At 44.2% G+C, this 23,695-nt stretch overlaps 1 protein-coding gene across 1 annotated transcript in view; it reads right to left on the bottom strand.

Moving 5' to 3' along the window:
* Positions 1-23,695, bottom strand: part of HERC3 (HECT and RLD domain containing E3 ubiquitin protein ligase 3) — a 102,301-nt gene that overhangs the window by 7,037 nt on the left and 71,569 nt on the right. Inside the window, 6 exon segments of the mRNA XM_040327473.1 lie at positions 764-846; positions 8,783-8,849; positions 10,024-10,190; positions 12,070-12,213; positions 16,351-16,521; positions 22,472-22,561. Coding sequence (XP_040183407.1) covers positions 764-846; positions 8,783-8,849; positions 10,024-10,190; positions 12,070-12,213; positions 16,351-16,521; positions 22,472-22,561 — 722 coding nt within the window.

The raw sequence follows: 23,695 nt of genomic DNA, 5'->3' as shown, positions 1-23,695 counted from the left end.
TCCCCTTACAAATACTTGAGGGGCACACCCAATTGCATTGAAGATGGTGCTGCTATAAGACCATGCAAACAGGACAAAAGATTACAGCGCACACATCCAAAAATTACATTTAAATCCTGCTTGGCTATTTAAAACACCGGAACATATTCAGCAAACAATATGGGGCTCCCAATATTTTTTGCTGAATATGTTGAGGTGTTTTAAACAGCCTTGCAGGATTTAAATGTAATTTTTGTATGTGTGCGCTATAATCTTTGGTTCTGCTCCCCTTGCAGCCTCCCTAATACTCACCTGAGCCTCTTCTCGATCCAGCAATGTGTATCAGAGTGCCTCGCCTGTCCCAGAACTCCCTCTCCTCATTGGCTGGGACAGCAGCAGGAGCAACTGACTCCCACTCCTGTCAATCACAGAAAGGTGAGCCATTGAGGAGAGAGTGGGGGCAGGGCTTTGTGGCTCTATGTGTCGTATGGACGCATAGAGCAGGGTCCAGGAGCTAGCACACACCAGTGGCCCCATAGCAAGGGGCTTGTTACTGGGGGCACTGGTCAAGGGGGAGGAGCCACAAGCACTGACAAGAAAACAGAGAACAGGAGGATTGGGGGAAGGGGAGTATTTTTTTTTTTTTTAATACTACTTTAAAGCCAGTTGTGACCAGTTAAACTTTCTAAAAAAAATTCACGATACACCCAGTACTTGGGATGGATTTACAGACCTCTCTTGTCATCAGTATTACCTATACACACAGTCTTTTCAGGTAACATACCTGTTTTCTTTCTTTACGGTTATTTTGTCTCCTCCAGGTAGCAGGGGTTTAATTTCAGTCAGGCCATAACTTTCCCGACATATCTAAAAAACACAAAAACACATTTAGCACCTACAGATAACATTCTTCAATAAAGCCCTTTTTTTAGCTTTAGAAAAATAGGATATGGTTAGACCCTCTGCTCCGTTTTGCTGCAGTCTGTGTCCACACAGGCAGTATTTCCCCTCACTTCCTGACACAACAGGAAGAGAGGAAACCCCCCTCTTACAGAACGGTCACCATTGGAAGCTTTTCTCCGGCTTCCGTGACAACTGGAAAAGTTTGAATTTGCCATCACTTTCTGTCCTGGTGATCATAGTCACCAAGAAAAATAGAGCGAGTGTGGACAGGTATGGCAATAAAAGAATCAGAATAGTTGTATTGTACGTTTCTCACACCCTACAGGCTTAGATACATTTGTTTGTTCAGGGTGCTTCAGAATATTGATGGATGCAGCCACCACGTAATTACAAAGAAATAAAGATATTCACAAGAACACCTTAGTAATGTGATAATCTCATGTTTTATTCACATAAGAAATAAGGCATGTGTGGCTTTTTTATGTGAATGAATGAAAAGATTACTATCTTTTTAAGGTGTGCTGATGAAGATTTTTATTTGTTATCATCAAGAATCCTAACCTTCGCTTTACACTTTAAGACTGGGTTCACACTTGTGCAGTGCGAATTCCAGCTCTTTTATCTCTGCAAAAAGATAACAGAGCTGTTCAGTTTTTTATGTGCAGTGTAGCTGTGGACTTGATGACCTGGGAGAGGGCAGGGAGGGGGGTGAAGTGTAGTGAGCATGGAGGGAAATCCTGTTGATGACTGAACATATCTGCGAATCAGATGCGTACCCATACGAGATAATGGGCCTGAATTGGCACCTGAGCCGCACCGCAATGCCCAGGAAACGCACAAATTTTTTGGGCAATACGCAGTGCGAATGCATCACACATGTGAACCAGCCTCATTAAAAACAATGGCCCGGATTCAGATAGGAGTTACGACGGCGTATCTCCGGATACGCCGTCGTAACTCTGAGTGTGCGGGGTCGTATCTATGCGACTGATTCGTAGAATCAGTTACGCATAGATTTCCCTAAGATCCGACCAGCGTAAGTCTCTTACACCGTCGTATCTTAGGATGCATATTTACGCTGGCCACTAGGTGGCGCTTCCGTAGATTTCCGTGAGGAATATGCAAATTAGGTAGATACGCCGATTCATAAACGTACGCCCGCAGCATTTTTTTACGTCGTTTACGTAAGGCTTTTTCCGGCGTAAAGTTACCCCTCATAAAGCAGGGGTAAGTCATGTTAAGTATGGACGTCGGAAACGACCGAACAGCATCGTATTTTATGTCGTTTGCGTAAGTTGTTCGCGAATAGGGCTGTACGTAAGTTACGTTCACGTCGAAAGCATTGACAGTTTGCGGCGTAATTTGGAGCCTGCGCACTTACTACATAAATGTATCTGAATCCGGGCCAATGTATTTTATAATGTTATGCGAATTGGTGTAAGCCGCAACCAATTTGCATAGGTGTGAACGGGGCCTAAATGTGCTGTGCCCACACGTTGCGTCTTATCAGTGTCGTTCCATACATCCTGTAGAATGACTCCCATTGACATATGGATTATGTCTAGTAGGAGAGTTTTTCACTGGAAATATTGCAGGGTGTAAAGCTCTAAAATATCATGTGTGACTATATAGGCAATTGCTAAGTTAGGATACTCAACCCTGTGGTAAAAAAAATATATAAAATTAGCCGCAACTTAGAGAGACAAGTGCAGTATTCACAAAGCACTTGCGTCCTAAGTTAGGGCGGCGTAGCGTAAATGGGTCGGCGTAAGCACGCGTATTTCAAAGTAGGCAGGTCGTGGGCGTGTTGTATTTAAATTAAGCGTGACCCCATGTAGATGCATGGCCGAACGAACGGCGCATGCTCAGTATCACGTCGAATTTACGCCCCAAGATACGCCGGCTCAATGCCTGGGACGTGAACGTAACCTACGCACAGCCCCATTCACGTACGACTTACGTAAACGACGTAAAAAGATACGCTTGTTCCGACGTCCATACCTTGCATGGGCTGCGCCACCTAGAGAGCAGCTTTATCTTTACGCTGGCGTATGTCTTATGTAAACGGCGTAAATAATTGCGACGGGCGTACGTACATTCATGAATCGGCGTATCTACGGCATTTGCATATTCTAGGCGTAAATCAACTTACACGGCCCTAGCGGCCAGCGTAAATATGCAGCCAAGATACGACGGCGTAGGAGACTTACGCCGGTCGTATCTTAGCAACAGATAAGCGTATCTCAGATTGAGAATACGCTTCTAGATACGACGGCACCGCATTCAGACTTACGACGGCGTATCTACCGAAAAGCCGTCGTAAGTCTTTGTGAATCCGGGCCAAGGTCTTTTGTTATGTTAGGAATGATCAGAATCTAAACAATCATTTCGTCCATCAGACTTGCACCTCCCCTGGATGTAGGTCAACAGATTTGCCAACAAATTTCCAACCCTGCAGCCTGTTGGCAATTATTGAATTTGCTCAGCCCTTCTCAAGACCATCATATGATGGTGTCAGAAAGGTTTAGTTGAAATATGGCTTTAGTAGTTATCAGCTGTTACATCATATAAAGCGTGGGGTCGGCAAACAGTTGATCGCGGCCATCTGATACAGAGATCATGACCCTGACATGCAACCAGCTCCTGATCAGAGTGCCAATTTACAATATGTAAAGGCCAGTGAGGGAAGTATTAAGTAAGGGGTGGGGCTGGGCAAGAACGAGAGAGACAGCGCCAATTAGTGAGCCATCGAAACCCCGCACAGCCAGTGCTGCAAAATCATGAGCTATGTCTGTTTTAAGGCAGCCTGGTGCTGCCATACAGGTATCCGACTTGTAACAGACCCAACCAAGATAGGGGCTTCTGGAGAGGACTAAGAGCAAGCCTCTTCCCCACTGACTATGGCCCAAGGAGAGAGCAGATCAAGAGATACAGAGCCCTCCGCTGGCATGTATCCAACGGAAGGCTTTGGCTATGGCAGCCTGGGACTGTTGTATGGGAAGATGTAAAGAGAACCCTGAATATGGGAGCGATCGAGAGTGGCGGTTGGAAGAAATCATGGATTACAGAGAAGGAGATTCTGAACATCTCGGAAGTGCTCTGGGCACTGGAAGATATGGCGCTTCTGGCTGTTTAGGAATGGGAGCTGCAGATCGCCTACAGACAGCTGCTAGACTCTGCTCAGCAGCAGGGTCCCTTTGCCTGGGTCTATCCAGAAGTAGCAGCCAACAGTTCTGAAAGCCTGGGGCAGAGTAACCGTGTGCTTTGCCCATCTCCGCCCACAGCTATGGAAGCGGAGGACTTATGGCGGACGCAGAAAGTGTTGACTCACCTTGACGATCTTGTTTCTGCATGGGACGATCTTGGATGGAGAAATGGGTCTGTCCAATGGCAGTTCAAGGGCTCTGAAGAAGAAGCCATCCTCATGCCTCAGCCGCAAATCACAGAAAACTGGGATTTGACTTTTTATCAAAAGATGGTATGGATGAAGAGTCACCTGCCAAAGTGTTGGCACTGGGCTCAAGGGCCACCGGCCCGTGCCCTGGACTTTCAGCAATTTCAGAGGCTGGGGATTTAATAGACTTTTCTGTAGAGGAGGAACCACTTGGCGAACCTCCAGCAGAAGAGCTGGCATCAGGCCATAACATCACTGAGCTCTGCCCAGCACCAACAGCAGCTTCATCCTCCCTGAGAGAAAAGGCAGCCGGCCTTTCTCCTACACCATTGACAGAGACATGGGATTTTCTGCCAGCAGCATCTGTGCAGTTACAAGAAACTCCTCCAGGGCTGACAACTGGACAGAGGGTCCAAGACCTTTGCCAAGTCTTACCTGGAATGATACCTCTGAGTCACCCAGGGGGCTAATTAACTTAATGTTTAGTATCTGTCGGTTGTTTTAATTATATTCCTGTGTACAGGTTGTATTGTTAGGGTAATATGATCGGAGGGGGGGGTCCTCCTGTGGGATATAAAAGTATGTGTCTGAGTTTCAAATAAAGAGTTCCAGCTTTGCCGTCAAATGAGTCATGCCTAGTACTTAGCTGCAATAGGCGGCTATATCAGATATCAATGTTCAGACTGGAGGAAGCTGTATACCGACGGAAGCACTGTGGAGTGTGGGAAGCGGTTCCGTGAAATGACTGACATGAGTGAAAAGGTAGCAGGAGGCAGCAGGCAGTAATGACAGATCCTCTGGTGGAGGTAAATAGCTGGTCAGGGGGATGATAATGGTGAAGTGGCACTTCTAGCAGCACTTTGGTTTGAGGAGAAGCAACTCTGAAGAGGATGGACTTTAACCACAGATGAGTACTCTTTATTTTACTATGCTTTTAACACTCCACGATCTTAAAAGAGCCTTTAACCCCTTGTGCGCCTTTCTTTACTTTTTGTGAACCTGCCAAACATCAACATGTATTTAGCATTACAGTGGCAGCTGCCTGAGAGGAGGAAACAATTAATGACCAGGGCTGTACATACAAACAGGCAGCTGCTTGTTACACACCACTAACTGATGTACTGTGCCTTATGTACAGGTGAAACTCGAAAAATTTGAATATCGTGCAAAAGTTCATTTATTTCACTAAAGCAACTTAAGAGGCGAAACTAATATACGAGATAGTTCAAGCCGTGATTTGTTATAATTGTGATGATTATGGCTTACAGCTCATGAAAACCCCAAATCTACAATCTCAGAAACTTTGAATATTACATGCAATCAATAAAACAAGGATTGTACATAGAACAATATCAGACCTCTGAAAAGTATAAGCATTAATATATACTCAGTACTTGGTTTGGGCCCGTTTTGCAGCAATTACTGCCTCAATGTGGCATGGCATGGAAGCTCTCAGCCTGTGGCACTGCTGAGGTCTTATGGAAGACCAGGATGGTTCAATAGCGGCCTTCAGCTCTTCTGCATTGTTCGGTCTCATGTCTCTCATCTTTCTCTTGGCAATGCCCCATAGATTCTCTATGATTCAGGTCAGGCGAGTTTGCTGGCCAATCAAACACAGTAATCCCATTGTCATTGAACCAGTTTTTGGTGCTTTTGGCAGTGTGGGCAGGTGCCCAGTCCTGCTGGAAAATGAAGTCAGCATCCCCATAGAGTTCGTCTGCGGAAGGAAGCATGAAGTGATCCAAAATCTCCTGGTAGACGGCTGAAGTGACCCCGGACTTAATGAAGCACAGTGGACCAACACCAGCAGATGACATGGCTCCCCAAATCAACACAGACTGTGGGAACTTAACACTGGACTTCAAGCATCTTGCAGTGTGTGCCTCTCCATTCTTCCTCCATACTCAGGGTCTTTGGTTTCCAAATGAGATGCAAAATTTGCTCTCATCAGAAAAGAGGACTTTGGACCACTGAGCAACAAACCAGGTCTGTTTTTCTTTAGCCCAGGTAAGACGCTTCTGACGTTGTTTGTTGTTCGGGAGTGGCTGGACAAGAATACGACAGTTGAAGCCCATGTCCAGGATCCGTCTGTGTGTGGTGGCTCTTGATATACTGACTGCAGCCTCAGTCCACTCTTTGTGAAAGTCCCCAACACTTATGAATGGCCTTTTCCTGACAATCCTCTCCAGGCTGCGGTCATCCCTGCTGCTTGTGCACCTTTTTCTTCCACACTTTTCCCTTCCACATAACTTTCTATTAATGTGCTTTGATACAGCACTTAGGGAACATCCAACTTCTTTTGCAATTACCCTTTTGAGGCTTTCCCTCCTTATGGAAGGTGTCAATGCTGGTTTTCTGCAGAACTGTCAGGTCGGCAGTCTTTCCCATGATTGTAATTCCCACTGAACCAGACCGAGAGACCATTTAAAGGCTCAGGAACCCTTTGCAGGTGTTATGGCTTAATTATCTGATTAGAGTGGGACACTTTGGCCCAGATTCTCGTAGGAGATACGACGGCGTATCTCCAGATACGCCGTTGTATCTCTAGATACGCCGTTGTATCTCTGAGTCTGAGCCGTCGTATCTTGGCGCCCGATTCAAAGAATCAGATACGCCAGAATTTGTATAAGTCTCCTACGCCGTCGTATCTTAACTGCATATTTACGCTGACCGCTAGGGGCATGTACGCTGATTTACGCCTAGAAATATGTAAATCAGCTAGATACGCAAATTCACGAACGTACGCCCGGCCGACGCAGTACAGATACCCGTTTATGCTAGGCTTTTCCCGGCGTAAAGTTACCCCAGCTATATGAGGTAAGTATGGACGTCGGAACAGCGTAAAATTTTTCACGTTTTACGTCGTTTGTGTAAGTCGTTCGCGAATAGGGCTGTGCGTCATTTACGTTCACGTCGAAAGCATTGGCTTCTTGCGGGTTAATTTGGAGCATGCGCACTGGGATACTTTCACGGACGGCGCATGCCGTCCGTGAAAGTGGACGGCATTTACGTGGGGTCACATTAAATTTACATAACACACGCCCACATCTTCCACATTTGAATTAGGCGGACTTACGCCGGCCTATTTACGCTACGCCGCCGCAACTTTGGTTTGAGAATACTGCACTTGCCTGACAAAGTTGCGGTGGCGTAACGTAAATAGGATACGTTACGTCCGCACAAAGATGCGCGCTTCTACGTGAATCCGGGCCTGTGAGCCTAGAATATTGCACCTTTTCACAATATTCAAATTTTCGGAGATTGTGCATTTGGGGTTTTCATGAGCTGCAAGTCATAATCATCACAATTATGACAAATCACGGCTTGAATTTTCTTGCTTTGCATGTAATGACTATTTTATATACTCGAGTATAAGCCGACCCGTATATAAGCCGAGGCACCTAATTTTACCACAAAAAACTGGGAAAACGTATTGACTCGAGTATAAGCCTAGGGTGTCCATCTGCATGCCTCACTGTGTCCATGCCTCACCTGACGTTTAACATGGGAGTCTATGGAAGGGGTGCCCGGGTTTGAAAAATCAATGCTCTCCAGCCGTAGGTACCCCGGACAACAAACGTTGCACACTTGTAGAGGAAGAGTGGGGTTACATGTGTGCCAAAAAGGGAGAAAGAAAGGCGCACCAGCCTCGTGTACTACCGTTTGACAAATTTTAATGAATTTTACATGTGTGCCAAGTTTGAGGTCCAGGGAGATCAGGCGCAAAAAGGTGACTCGAGTATAAGCAGAGGGGGGCATTTTCAGCACAAAAAAAATGTACGGTATTAGTTTCACCTTTTAAGTTGCATTAGTGAAATAAATGAACTTTTGCACGATATTCTAATTATTCGAGTTTCACCTGTACATCTGACCTCTATTTACATTTCACTGACCCTGTGGTTTATGTTACTACTTACCAATGAACACTGACCCCTGTACTCTGCCCTGCTGACCCCTGTAGTCTGCCCTACAAACTGCCAACCTCTGTATGCTGCCCAACCTACTACTGACCTTTGTACGCTGCCCTACATCCTACTGACCTCCGTACACTGCCCTACATCCTACTGACCTCCGTACACTGCCCTACATCCTACTGACCTCCGTACACTGCCCTACATCCTACTGACCTCCGTACACTGCCCTACATCCTACTGACCTCCGTACACTGCCCTACATCCTACTGACCTCCGTACACTGCCCTACATCCTACTGACCTCCGTACACTGCCCTACATCCTACTGACCTCCGTACACTGCCCTACATCCTACTGACCTCTGTACATTGCCCTACATCCTACTGACCTCTGTACATTGCCCTACATCCTACTGGTTGGTATGCAAAGCTGCACCAGATTTTGCACTCTCCAGTTTTTGTAAGTCAACCCCAATGTGATCTTCCACCTGACATTTTCCACTAGCAATATCCTTTTAATTGAAACATCAACAGAATTTTTTTGTAAAATCAGTAACATCATTATATTGTAATTCACTATGCAGAGATCCTTACTGTAAAGTTAAGGCAGAAAGTTTCCTCAACATCTTCTCCAGGATAGTCTAGAAGTTGTTGTAGGCTCCTATAGGAATGATAGAATGATTTTAATTTAAACAAAAAATAAAGGGTGGGAAAAAGAAGAAGAAAAAAAGAAAGAAGGAAACATTTTAAGCACTCATAGAACAAAACAATGTACAGGGATTCAAAAAGGCAAGGAAGTGCAAGTCAACCACCTGCCTTTTTTATTTATGTTGTTTGGAGGGAACATCTGATCTTGAAAACTAATTTTGTCTGGTCTTCTATCTCAAGTCAACCATGCCATTCCTCTTGCCATTCCACAATACTGCTCTCCCTCTCTTATGTCACAGCTCTCTAGCAATCTCTACTCAATAAGCAGCTCTGCCTCAACGGAAGGGTCCTCCCCTTTGATTAACCACTTAAGCCCCGGACCATTATGCAGGACCTAGCCCCTTTTTGCGATTCGGCACTGCGTCGCTTTAACTGAAAATGTTGCGATCGTGCGATGTGGCTCCCAAACAAAATTGGCGTCCTTTTTTTCCCACAAATAGAGCTTTCTTTTGGGGGTATTTGATCACCTCTGCGGTTTTTATTTTTTGCGCTATAAAACAAAAATAGAGCGACAATTTTGAAAAAAATGCAATATTTTTTACTTTTTGCTATAATAAATATCCCCCAAAAATATATATAAAAACACGTTTTTTTCCCTCAGTTTAGGCCGATACGTATTCTTCTACCTATTTTTGGTAAAAAAATCGCAATAAGCGTTTATCGATTGGTTTGCGCAAAATTTATAGCATTTACAAAATAGGGGATAGTTTTATTGCATTTTTTTTTTTTTTTACTACTGATGGCGGCAATCAGCATTTTTTTTCATGACTGCGACATTATGGCGGACACATCGGACAATTTTGACACATTTTTGGGACCATTGTCATTTTCACAGCAAAAAATGCTATAAAAATGTATTGTTTACTGTGAAAATGACAATTGCAGTTTGGGAGTTAACCACTAGGGGGCGCTGAAGGGGTTAAGTGTGACCTCATATGAGTTTCTGACTGTAGGGGGGCGGGGCTGGACGTGTGACGTCATTGATCGTCTTTCCCTATATCAGAGAACAGACGATCAATGACAGCGCCACAGTGAAGAACGGGGAAGCTGTGTTTATGACTGCCCATTTGTAAAGTTTTCCCAGACATGTGCATGTGACACATTGCTAAACAATTTGCTACACATACCTTCCTTCTGTGGGTGACAACTCCTTGAGGTCCTCTAAATTAGCTGGAACATTCAGGAGCTTCTTATACAACACCAATGGGAAGTGAAGATCAACTACTGTGAAATTATAGATGGCTAAACCACACATGATGCCAATCAGGTGGAACCAGTTATGTTCTACAAAACACTAGACGGAAAAACAGCATGATAAGAAACAACTTGTAAAAATTGATGGCTTGAAAAGTAAAAACGTTATCCCCCTGCCCCATGGTAGTGCTAGAGGGGTCCAACTTTCCTGGAAATTATATACATGGTTTTTCTCAGTGTTAAAACTTAGGTTTCTGATCTCTCCCCAACATCTATGCTGCTTAGATTAAGTCCCTGTTCAAATCGGTGCGACTTGTCCACTCCAAATTTTTGGTGCCACACCGATTTGAAAAAAGGTTCCTGCACAATGTTTTTGCGACTTGCAGAGACATCCGTGCGTGAAATCGTACCGATGTCAGGCAAGTCACACCTGAAATCGCACTGACCTGCGGTTTTTAAATTGTGCTACTTCAAGTGAAATAGCATGATTTCAATTTTGCATTCAGAGTGAACGTGGACTCAAGTGTGTTCATTGAAGATTATTTTCAACTACAAGAGTCACAATACCACATTTCACCACTAGGTGGAGCTGTTAGGATAATAGAATTACTGCTTACTAGAAAAACCCCAGAGCCTTGAGCACAGAAAGCTTTTTCCAAGTAGGGTAAAGGGCAGCCAGTGATTTTTCTTTTTTTTGGTATAATAAATAAAAATGTTTTCAAGATAAGGGTGAGTGACGTGTGACTAGTACTGGGATTCTTCTAAGTAAATGCAGACCCAGAAAGACAAAATAGAGCCAAAGTGACCCTAGTCATATTTGTTTCTGTGCAAGTTTTCTTTAATGATGATGACAATGCAAATCTCTACAAATGCCATGCTTTCATGTTGTAAAAACTCTAATGAACCCCAGTCCCATCTCCAAGTACATCATAGTGCACCACTCTTTGTAGATTAGCTCTCCTTTTATTCTGAGAGTTTAAGGCAGTTGCTAAGGTACATATACATATACACATCATTGTTCTGCAACTTTATCTCATCTCTTACTCAAGAGTTGTAAATTTATTTTCTGGCTGAAAAAAGCGGCTGAACAGCTGACACTGGCAAAATTCCGGTGATCTGCCGATATGGTTCCTCTTATCGGTATGGTTCCCCCCTTGACTGCACAGGCGCAATCCGAGCCGACGAAAATCACTGAACTTGATCAGCTGTAGCAACAGGTCCAGGGCGACGTGGAATTCGCTGTAAGTGGCCAGTCGGCCCCAAGTCCTCGCTTCGCTCCGACGGCTCGCTGCGCCTCCTGGCTCTTTTTTTTAACATCCTCCAAGTCCACGGGGATGTTAAGGAATGAGCCTGAATGCCACGCATGCGCCGTGTACAGCTGATCAAGTTGGGAGATTTCCGTGGGCTTCGTCTGGCAAGCAGGGAACCATATAGATAGGGGAACTAGCTTGACAAGACACCGGCTACCAGTAAAAGAGAACCTGCTTTGCATGCAAATTGGCAGAAGTGAGAGATGCTGCCATGAGCTTGTGATAGGGAGAGAACTAAAAAAGGTGGGGCAGTGACACGGCACCTGGAGAATTACTTCTTATGCTATTCTGCACGGAGGTGGTTAGTGGATCTCAAGAGAACATGCACAGCTTAAAGCCAGCCATAAAGAGTGTGAGGTTCTTTCCTGCAGTGCGATTTTCTTTCCAGGAAACCCAAGTTAAATCACATGAAAAATCCAACAGGCTGGTTGTAACCAAGTTAATCAATCGATCAACTTTGGTACTTTCAGCCTGTCCATACAAGGTTCGAATCTCAGCCAGTCCCTGCTGAACCGGCCGAGATTTGAACCGTCTATAGCTGACTTTACAAATCTTTCGTCAAGTAAAACGATATTTTCCTTAAAAAAATTGTATCTTAGGACAGTGCTGCTCTGTAAGAAAAATAATAAACTCTGACAGACTGTATACATGTATGGCGTCATTACTTACTATGTCTGAAAACCAGAGCAGGTTTGATTCCGGATAAACTGTAAACATTCCATAGATGGGGTTCAGAAGTTCTTTGAGGAGCAACAGGAAGAATTCTTTACTAACGCCTCCATCATCCACGGCCTCTTCACCATCAAATATCACCTACAGAGGAAGAATCATGATTTGTGATGGCAGAAAGAAAAAGTAGTATGCAGCAGTAACATAGAAGAAATGTTTCAGTTACATTTATCTTACTTGATTTACATACTTTTTATTTGAATACCAGCCTGTAATGCCCCTACATTAGCAGGCTAATCTTTCAGTGCTGTGAACTTTGACTGACAATTAGAGCGAGGGAAAAAAAGTATTTGATCCCCTGCTGATTTTGTATGTTTGCCCACTGACAAAGAAATGATCTGTGATCACCCGAATCTCAGTGACTCAGTGATCACAGTGCACGCCGCGCGCGCCCTTGCGTGTGCAAAGGGGAGGATATCTATTGACGGCCTCCCGGATTTTCAGGTCTACGCTGTGGCCGTCATTCGGCTATAGCGCGGGCCTCTAGTGGTTAAGGACCGGAAGAATTTCCCCCTTAATGACCAGGCCATTTTGGCGATACAGCACTGTGTCGCTTTAACTGACAATTGCGCGGTCGTGCGATGCTGTACCCAAACAAAATCGGCATCCTTTTTTTCCCACAAATGGAGCTTTCTTTTGGTGGCATTTGATCACCTCTGTGGTTTTAAAATGTTTGCACTATAAACAAAAAAAGAGCGACAATTTTGAAAATAAAAAAATAACAGTATTTAATAATTCTTGCTATAATAAATATCCCCCCCCCCCCAACAAAAAAAAAATCATTAGGCCGATTTTTCATTAGGCCAATATTTTTCTACATATTTTTGTTAAAAAAAATTAAAAATTTAATAAGGGTATATTGATTGGTTTGCGCAAAAGTTATATCGTCTACAAAATAGGGCATAGATTTATGGAATTTGTATTATTTATTTTAATTAGTAATGTCAGCGATCTGCGACTTTTAGCGGGACTGCGTCATTGAGGCGGACAGATCGGACTTCTGACACATTTTTGGGCCAACTGACATTTATACAGCAATCATTGCTATAAAAATGCAAAGGCAAAATTCAGGCTACCAGTAAAAGAGTCTGCTCTGTGTGCAAATTGGCTGAAGTTAGAGACACTCCCATGAGCTTGTAATAGGGAAGAGACCTGAAAGGTGGGGCGGTGACACGGCACCTGAAGAATTGCCCTGCTTATGCTATTCTGCATGGAGGTGGTTAGTGGATCTCAAGAGAAAATGCACAGGGGAAAAAAAAAGGGCTGAGGGAATAAACTGTCAAGTGGCACTAGAACTGGTAGAACTAGTCCCGAATGATGGGTTTGGTACTGTATATATGTATCCGGTTCTTTAAATAGATGTCATCTAGTCCACGATTTCATATATGAAGACATGGTTTCTCTGCTGATATGCACCAACTCCTCCATAACCGCCACCTAATCAATTCTGTGAAACCATTCTGTTATTACCAGTATCTTGGTGGAGTTCCAGTCTGGGAAATAGCGGTTTTGGCCGCGTTTAACAAATGTATCAGCAGAATACGCTTGTATTTAGTGGGGGGGGCATGTCAATGTGGTGGAGTAGGAATGTGTCCGGGCTATTAGAAAATTCGTAACCAGAAATGTCCCTGATCAGATATTGGATGCCTGTAAAATAGAGGCAAATTTTAGAGCAGGACCACCTTACTTAGTAAGGTATCCTTCTCTGAAAGATAGCGCCAGCACCCATTTGAGACGGTAGGGTTGGCACAAGGAGGCACGTCCATGTGTGGTACCATCTACAACTAAGCTTGTAGCTTGTCTCTTGAATGTTTACGTTCATAAAGTCTGTGAGGAGGTTCACGTTCATGAGTGCCCAATCCTTCTCGGAAAGTGGTAACGCTAGATGGTTAGTCCAAACCTTCGCAGCTCTGTCTTCATTGAGTTTATGGATGTGGAAAATAGAGTATATCTTTGAGATGTCGTTGAGGGGAGTCAGAGTGGCACAGTTTTTTAAATTCTGTCAGGCGCCTGAGATGGTGTGGGCATTTTGTAGGGTCACTCAAAAAATTTCTGATTTTGAGGTAGGTCCAAAAGGTCAAGGATACATTCCAGTTAATGTCCAATAAGGATTGATATGTACAAAAATTGTTCCGTTTGAAAAATGTGAGTGCAGGGAGTAAGGGCTTATTCTGCCACGCATGCAAAAACAATCTCACGTTGCCTGGGGAAAAGTCTGTGTTGTGACGAATCGCGGAACACTGAATTTTATATACAGAAAGATGCAGCTTTTTTGGTGGGTATATACAAACACACACACACATATATATAATATATATATATATATATATATATATATATATACACACACACACACACACACATATATATACACACACACATATATATATACATACATATATATATATATATATATATATATATATATACACACACACATACATATACACATACATACATACATACATACATACATACATATACATATACACATAGCTTATGGGGTAAAAAAATAAATAAAAAAAACAGTTTCCCTTGCATTATTTTTGAAAATGAAGAAACATACTAGTATTCAGGGAGGGGCTAAAAACATGGCGTTCGATTTTTTTCGATTTTTTCTGCCGGAATGCCGTTCCGGCACCTATGGCAGCCCTCTCTGATCCGACTCGTCACATTACACACTCGCTGGTAGAGGAAGTTTTTTGCACAACTTACCGTACTTCCCTCTACCGGTTTCTCTGTGCTAGCTCATGTGAGTCCTGCCCTCGATCGAGTAACAGCACTGCAGCTGCTTGTGGCCATTCAAGAGGCAGCTTACATCCCCGCCTGCCGCCGCTACTCTGTCAGTTCCGATGGGTGGCGCTCTCCGATCGCCACTTTACTGTGACGAGTTTGAAAGAAAAGAGCCTGTGCATACAGCAGTAGCCGTTTTCCAGAGGAGGAAGGGGGAGAGGGAGAGCGAACATGGACAGAGAGAACGGAGGAAGTGGGGTTTTGGGGAATTTCTACAGAGGAGGGGGATCTGTGCAATGAAGAGAGCTGGGGGATTTAAGCAGAGAGGAGGGGGGGGAATTTAGCACACAGGAGAGCTGGGGGGTTAGTAGGGAGGAGAACTGGGGGGGTGGGGAATTAAGCAGAGAGGGAAGGTGGGGGGGATTTTGCAGAGGGGAGAACTGGGAAAGTTTGTGGTGAGGGGGGATTTATGTAGATAAGGGAGCTGGGGGCATATTTAGCCAAGAGGAGAGCAGGATGGGGGAGATTTGTGCATAGAGGGAGAGCAGGATTGGGGAGATTTGTGCAGAGAGAACTGGGAAAGGAGGAGATTTGTGCAGAGAGAAGTAGGAAAGGGGGAGATTTGTGCAGGGAGGAGAGGTGGGAAAGGGGGAGATTTGTGTGGAGAGGAAAACTGGGAGAGGGGGGCTTCTACTTATTGCCATCATTTGGTGCCGCTGTACTTCTCTACCCTAAGGAAGGTGGTGGTGGTGGGTTTGGGAGTGGCTGGGGGTGGGAAGTTGGCCAGGGAGGTAGCGTTGCTGCACCTTTCCTTCGAGAAAAAAAGCCCTGGGTCGCACACAATGGAAGAATGGAGATGAAAGGTTAACCTATAGATGTGTAGAAAGGGAGGTGAAGGGTTAATACACAGGTCACATAGAGAGACCGTGTGGAAATCAAATGTACAGGAGAGAAGGTGGGTGAAAGGGTAAAAGAAAAAAAACACACACACACCATAAACATTTTGTAATGGACATCATGTGGTTGCTGTGACTGGTCTCCCTGACAAATTGCAGCAAAATTAAGGTACAGAGCCACTTGGATCAGCTCTGTACACCATATCTTTGAATGGAGCCATTCGAGGACGACTCAGTTCACAGATATTAAACGAGCACAACACTTCATGTTGCTTTATCCAGTACCATTTAAAATTGGAACTTGGCAAATAGCCATCTGGTGCTTCACCATTTAAAAGTCGTATTGTGGTAGTGAAGTGGTTTAAACTTGTACACAAGGACCTGAGCTAGAAAATATTGGAGCGAAGAAGAAAGAGTGCCATCCACCCTTTACAGCTTCAGACCCTTCAATGTGCACTTGAAAACAGCAACCCTGAAATTCGCTGGTCACAACAGACACACATCTTTCTTATTTTCTATTTTTCAAAAGACAAAAGGTATTAACATTTGACTTTTTATGCTTCTGTTAGGATGTCTTGGTGTGTTTTCCTACCTTCAAAGGCTTCTTCAAATCTAGGTCAGAGTGGATACTCAGTTCCCTCAGGGCATCAGCCACCAAGCTGGTTCTCCTCACATGTAGCACCAGGAAGGGGTTCTTGGCCAGAATGGGCTCCAGAGACAGCAGCGTGAACACATTTTGTAGGTTAGCTCCATTGACTGCCACCTATGTATACAAACAGACAAAGTTATCATTTTTGTACATTTTTATCTTTATGATAGATAAATACATATATGGCTTCAAAAGGATAACTAAACCCAAGAACATAAATATAATAAGTTACAGGTCTTGGGTGAGGTGGCTGCATTATTTTTTTTTTCCTTGCTAAAAACATTTTCAGCAAATGCACGTTGATGTTACAAGAAATACAGTGTCCGGACCATTTTCTGTGAGCCTCACAGAAGAATATCTTCCTTCCTTGCGATCTTCTATAAACTACTTATTTCCCTGGACTCTATGTAATGGAGATGAAGAGATATGGAAATGTTTGTAGTCCACGTCAGGGGTGCAGCCTAGGGTGACAACCATGGCTCCCTTCATAGTTACAATGGAGGAGCCAGTGGTGTATTTAGGTTTTGTGCTGCCCTAGGCCTGACTAAATTCATGCACCCCCTAATTTAAATACGACCCACCCTTCCAGTCAAAGCCACACCCTTCCTATTTAAGACCCACCCTATCATCTGTAACCCACACCCCTTCCAGACCCCCGCCCCCTCCATCTCCCCTAGCAGCAAAAATACTCCCTTTCAGCACAAATCCTCACCCTCATATAACACCTTCCAGTGAAAATCCCCCTTCTCAGCACAAACCCTTGCCTTAACCTCCCCTTTCCCAGCAGAAATCCTTCCCCATCTCCCCCTCCCAGCCTAAATCCCCCCTCCCATCACAAATTCTCCCCCATCTCCCCTCCCAGCATAAATCCCCCCTCCCATCACAAAACCTCCCCCATCTCCCCCTCCCAGCATAAATCCCCCCTCCCATCACAAATTCTCCCCCATCTTCCCCTCCCAGCATAAATCCCCCCTCCCATCACAAAACCTCCCCCATCTCCCCCTCCCAGCATAAATTACATCTCTCGTCACAAATCCTCCCCCATCTCCCCTTCCCAGCACAAATCCTCCCCCATCTCCCCCTTCCAGCATAAATCCTCATGTTCAGAAAAAAAAAAACCCCTCATCTCAAACCTGTGCCTCCTTCTCTCCCCTCCCAGTACACCCCCCAGCTCTTTCTCCTGTTCTGTAAGAGCAGCCTGCTCTTCTGGGACTTGTAGTGCCCTCTGGGGGGCTGAGATATGACAGCCTCCTATGCTGGGACTTGTAGTGCACTCTGGGGGGGCTGAGATATGGCAGCCTCCTATGCTGGGACTTGTAGTGCCCTAGACTACAGGGGATAGAAGAATGGCAGCCCAATCTGCTGGGACTTGTAGTGCCCCGAGTGGCGGAATGAGGATTCCTCAGTCCCCCTACAGTCTAAGGCACTACAAGTCCCAGCATAGGAAGCGGTCATAGGTCAGCCCCCCCAGAGTGCACTGCAGGTCCCAGCATAGAAGGCTGCCATATCTCAGCCCCCACAGTGCACTACAAGTCCCAGCAAAAACGGGGCTGCCATATCTCAGCCCCCACAGTGCACTACAAGTCCCAGCAAAAACGGGGCACTACAAGTCCCAGCATAAATGGGCGGCCACCAGTCCTCCAAACACAGCACAATGAGACTGCACACCCTTCCACCCCTTCCCATAGACTCACTCCTTGGCTGCCATACACTTGGGCTCCCCACTCTCCCCTTACAACGGTGTCCTCCTACCTGAGTCTGGGCTGGATGTCACGCTGTATGGTGAAGCAGTGGGCGGGATGTCTGAAGAAGACACATCCAGGCTCCCAGACCCCGGCGCAGCACGCAAGGCCTGCAGATAACTCTGCACTGGTCAGGCACCTCAGTGGCTCTGGGTGGTGGATGCAGCTGCGGACGCGCGTGTGTGCACACGGGAGGCTGTATGTGAGCCGGGAGGAGGCCACGGGTGCTGGGACTCGGGAGGACGGGTCGGGGGGATGTTTTTGTGCAGGGGGGTGCCGCCCCCCGCAAAGTGCCGCCCTAGGCCTGGACCTCGTCGGCCCATGCCAAAATACAGCACTGGAAGGAGCGACATAGTTACCCAAGGATATGAAGTGTGTTTTTTTGCAGGATTACAAGCTGAAATTAAAGCAGAATAGGCTTAAAATTATATTTTATATATATATATATATATATATATATATATATATATATATATATATATATATATATATATATATAAAATATTAAAGCCACCAAACCAGGGACTAGTAATATGCAATGTATTAAATTTTGGGTTTTAAGTTTAGATCCACTTTACTTCAGTCTAACAGAGAGATATTGGGGAAGAGCTGTGGGTATCCAACTTGCAGTACTGAAACGTACACCCTAAAATATTTAACATTCGTATCCTCTAAATCTTGTTTAACAGCACATTCTACCATATCCAGAGCAGAGAAAGCTCTGCATCATGGATAGCATACCTTTATTTTTTCCTTATTCAAAAAAAAGTTGAGTAGACATTCACAGGTTCTTAATTTTGAATTCTCCACATATGCGAACTTCGCAAACCATATGAATCCAATAAACAATGTTGTTGTTTTTTTTTTTTTAAAGAAAGAATGCCTGTTTTGCATTAGGAATTATATTTTCTTGTCAGTCTTCTTAGCAAATATCCTAAATAAAAGACTACTGTAGTCATATGTACGAGCCCATAATAACAAACCACATGACCATTTTCATTAGCCTTATGATACTAAATTGTTGTGGTTTTGTAACACAATGTTCCTATTTGCAATGTAATTTAATACAATTAGGAGAATGTCCAAGTGTATTTTGAAGAAACTGGAAATTTTAGCTAGATTAGTTATCATCATACAGCAGTGAGGGCAATCCTAAAAACTCTCGGATCGCTTGCTTGTTTGACATGTGGCATCTATCAGGAAATCAAGGTAGTTCTCAATATAAACTAAACTGGAAACACACACACAACCCTTTAGAACCCCACTGTGTAAATCACAGCAATTAGGTTTAAGCCCTCCAAACACTTACACACACACATATACATACACACACAAATTATATATATATATATATATATATATATATATATATATATACACACACACACACACACACACACACACATATATATATATATATATATTACACACACACGCATATATGCACATACACACACACACGCATATATGCACATACACACACACACAGTGCCTTGAAAAATTATTCATACCCCTTGACATTTTCCAAATTTTATCATGTTACAACCAAAAAAGGAAATGTATTTTATTGGGATTTTATGTGATAGACCAACACAAAGTGGCACATCACTGTGAAGTGGAAGGAAAATTATAAATGTTTTTCAAAACTTTGTACAAATTAAAGCGGTGGTTCCCCCTAAAACTAATTTCTAACAATAGATTCGTAAGACCCGTTACACTGCGGGTAGGCTGGCATTTTTTTTTTTTTTTTCGTACATACCGAGATCTCCCCGTCTCGTCCCTAGGCGGTGGGCGTTCCTAGTTGATTGACGTTCCTCGGAGGGGCGCGTACGTGACGTCACGACTTTCCGAAAGAAGCCGAACGTCGCTGCGCATGCGCCGTATAGAGTCGGCTCTATAGGGCGCATGCGCAGCGACGTTCGGCTTCTTTCGGAAAGTCGTGACGTCACGTACGCGCCCCTCCGAGGAACGTCAATCAACTAGGAACGCCCACCGACAAGGAACGAGACGGGGAGATATCGGTATGTACTATAAAAAAAAAAAAAAAAAAAAAAAAAAAAAAAAAAGCCAGCCTACCCGCAGTGTAACGGGTCTTACGAATCTATTGTTAGCAATGTGTTTTAGGGGGAACCACCCCTTTAAATATGTGAAAAGTGTGGCGTGCATTTGTATTCAGCCCCCCTGAGTCAATACTTTGTAGAATCACCTTTTGGCTGCAATTACAGCTGCAAGTCTTTTGGGGATGTCTCTACCAGCTGTGCACATCTAGAGAGTGAAATTTTTTGCCCATTCTTTTTTGCAAAAAAGCTCAAGTTCTGTCAGATTCGATGGAGAGTGTCTGCGAACAGCAATTTTTAAGTCTTGCCACAGATTCTCAATTGGATTTAGGTCTGGACTTTGACTGGGGCATTCTAACACATGAACATACTTTGATCTACACCATTCCATTGTAGCTCTGGCTGTATGTTTAGGGTCATTATCCTGCTGGAAGGTGAACCTCTGCCCCAGTCTCAAGTCTTTTGCAGACAGGTTTTCTTCTAAGATTGCCCTGTATTTGGTTCCATCCATCTTCCCATTATCTCTAACCAGCTTCCCTGTCCCTGCTCAAGAAGAGCATCCCCACAACATGATGCAACCACCACCATGTTTCACAGTGGGGATGGTGTGTTCAGGGTGATGTGCAGTGTTAGTTTTCCGCCACACATAGCGTTTTGCTTTAAGGCCAAAAAGTTCAATTTAGGTCTCACCTGACCAGAGCACCTTCTTCCACATGTTTGCTGTGTCCCCCACATGGATTCTCACAAACTAAAAACGAGATTTCTTATGGCTTTCTTTCAAAAATGTCTTTCTTCTTCTTGCCACTCTTCCATAATGGCCAGATTTGTGGAGTGCACAATTAATAGTTGTCCTGTGGACATATTCTCCCACCTGAGCTGTGGATCTCTGCAGCTCCTCCAGAGTTACCATGGGCCTCTTGGCTGCTTTTCTGATTAATGCTCTCCTCGCCTGGCCTGTCAGTTTAGGTGGAAGGCCAACTCTTGGTAGGTTTGCAGTTGTGCCATACTCTATTTTCAGATGATGGATTGAACAGTGCTCCATGAGATGTTCAAAGCTTGTGATCATTATGGCCCGGATATACAACGGACTTACGAAGGCGTATCTCCACGTTACGCCGTTGTAAGTCCAAATCCGAGCCGTCGTATCTATGCGCCTGATTCATAGAATCAGTTACACATAGATTTGGGCAAGATACGAGCGGCGTAAGTCTCCTACGCCGTCGTATCTTGGGGCGCATATTTACGCTGGCCGCTAGGTGGCGCTTCCTTTGATTTCCGCGTTGAATATGCAAATGAGCTAGATACGCCGATTCACGAACGTACGTGCGCCCGGCGTATCAACATACGTCGTTTACATAAGGTGTCTGACCGGCGTAAAGTTACCCCTCATAAAGCAGGGGTAAGTCATGTTAGGTATAGACGTCGGAAACGTCTGAACAGCGTCGTATTTTACGTCGTTTGCGTAAGTCGTCCGTGAATAGGGCTGGGCGTAGGTTACGTTCACGTCGACTAAGCATTGAGCGGGCGTAATTTACTTTGAAAATTTACATACAACACGCCCCCTACCAGCCTACTTTGAATTAGGCGGGCTTACGCCGGCCCATATGCGCTACGCCAACGTAACTTAGGGAGCAAGTGCTTTGTGAATACTGTACTTGCCTCACTAAGTTACGTTGGCGTAGCGCATATGAGATGCGCTACGCCCGACTACATTTACGCCGCTGTACGAGAATCTGGCCCTATGTTTATAACCTAACCCTGCTTTAAACTTCTCCACCACTTTACCCCTGACCTGTCTGGTGTGTTCCTTGGCCTTCATGATGCTGTTTGTTCACTAAGGTTCTCTAACAAACCTCAGAGAGCTTCACAGAACAGCTGTATGTATGCTGAGATTGAATTACACACAGGTGGACTCTATTTACTAATTAGGTGATTTCTGAAGCCAATTGGTTCCACTAGATATCAGTTCGGGGTATCAGAGTAAAGGGGGCTTAATACAAATGCACGCCACACTTGAAACGTTGAAAAACATTTACAATTTTCCTTGCACTTCACAATTATGTGCTACTTTGTGTTGGTCTATCATATAAAATCCCATTAAAATACATCTACGTTTTTGGTTGTAACCAAAGGAAATATTTATACAATGATGTACGGTCATTTTTATGCCAAACTAGAAGATGAAAGCACATAAAAATTAGAACTCCTAAAAAAAAAAAAAAGAAGGAACTATCTGCATGCGTATGTAGACTTTACATTCAGTACCTGCATCTGTAACTCAGCATCGGTCTGTAACATTTTGGTTTTGGCTTGAGCATCAAACACAAATGGATAAGAACAGAGCGTCACCGAATCCTGGGGAAGGACAAAAAGAGAAAATAAGCATACAGAAAGAAACATACACAGGCAGAATACTGTAAGTGGATAACCGTTTATAAAACAAAAAACAAAGGAATGCATTTTTTCAAGCCCATTTACACAAGAAGTTGTTCTAAAGTCAGAAGGTTTTTTATCCTAATGCATCTATGGATTAAGATAAAAAACCTTCTGTGTGCAGCAGCCCCCCTCAGCCCTTCTAATACTTATCTTGATCCACCGATGTTGCACGGGAGACATGGCTGTCCAGGACTCTCCCTCCTCACTGGCTGAGACATGAGCAGGCACCATTGGCTTCCGCTGCTGTCAATCATAGTCATTGAAGAGAGAGGGGGCAGGGACGAGTAATTAGATTACAAATCAACTAAAGCAGACACACTTAAAAAAGGCCTGTCCCTGTAAAGCTGGCCATGTAATCACAGAATTTTGGTTGATTCAGCAATTGGTGGAAAACTCACTCCATGGGTGGTCCTGGTGGCAACAGCCAGATCGACAAAAGTTGACTTTTAAATTGACTTTGTCATAGAAGCCCTATAGAAAAGTGTCGGCTGAAGAACGCCTGCATACGATCAAATCATAGGATACGAAGAAAGGATTGGATGGCTGCACTCCAATGACCAAAAAGGTTGTCTTTTCTTCAAACAGCAAATACATCACTTCACAGGTTAACAGCAAAGGAACAGGGGAACAGCTGACGCATTTCGCACTGGACTAGTGCTTATTCATGGCTAGTCAACGAGTCATACGATCAAATCACATGGTGTTTGGGTATTCCGAATATTGGCAGTGCAGGCTGTGAGAATAAAATAGCTTACAGTGAGAGATTTGTCCATCACTTCTGTTTACGGATGATGGTGAAATCTGTTCGATTTCTTTAGTTCAGCCTGCCTATATGTGTATGGCCAGCCTTAAGAAAGCTTTAAGCTTTGGAAAGGATGCAACAACTTACATGTTTCGTCTATTAATTTTCTTAGGGGAAAGACATTTTCTGTGTGCCCTGATGCCTGCCAGGAATTTCATACTGCAGTAGAGCGTGGTCTTAGATACCAACAGTGGCAGTAAGACTGCGGGATACCATTTATATTAGAAGTTGCTTTGTACCAATAGTGCTGT

The sequence above is a fragment of the Rana temporaria genome, chromosome 1 (genome assembly GCF_905171775.1).
Source record: "Rana temporaria chromosome 1, aRanTem1.1, whole genome shotgun sequence".
In the NCBI taxonomy this organism is placed as follows: Eukaryota; Metazoa; Chordata; class Amphibia; order Anura; family Ranidae; genus Rana; species Rana temporaria.
Note: the sequence above shows the minus strand (reverse complement) of the source record. Positions and strands in the feature narration are given on the sequence as shown.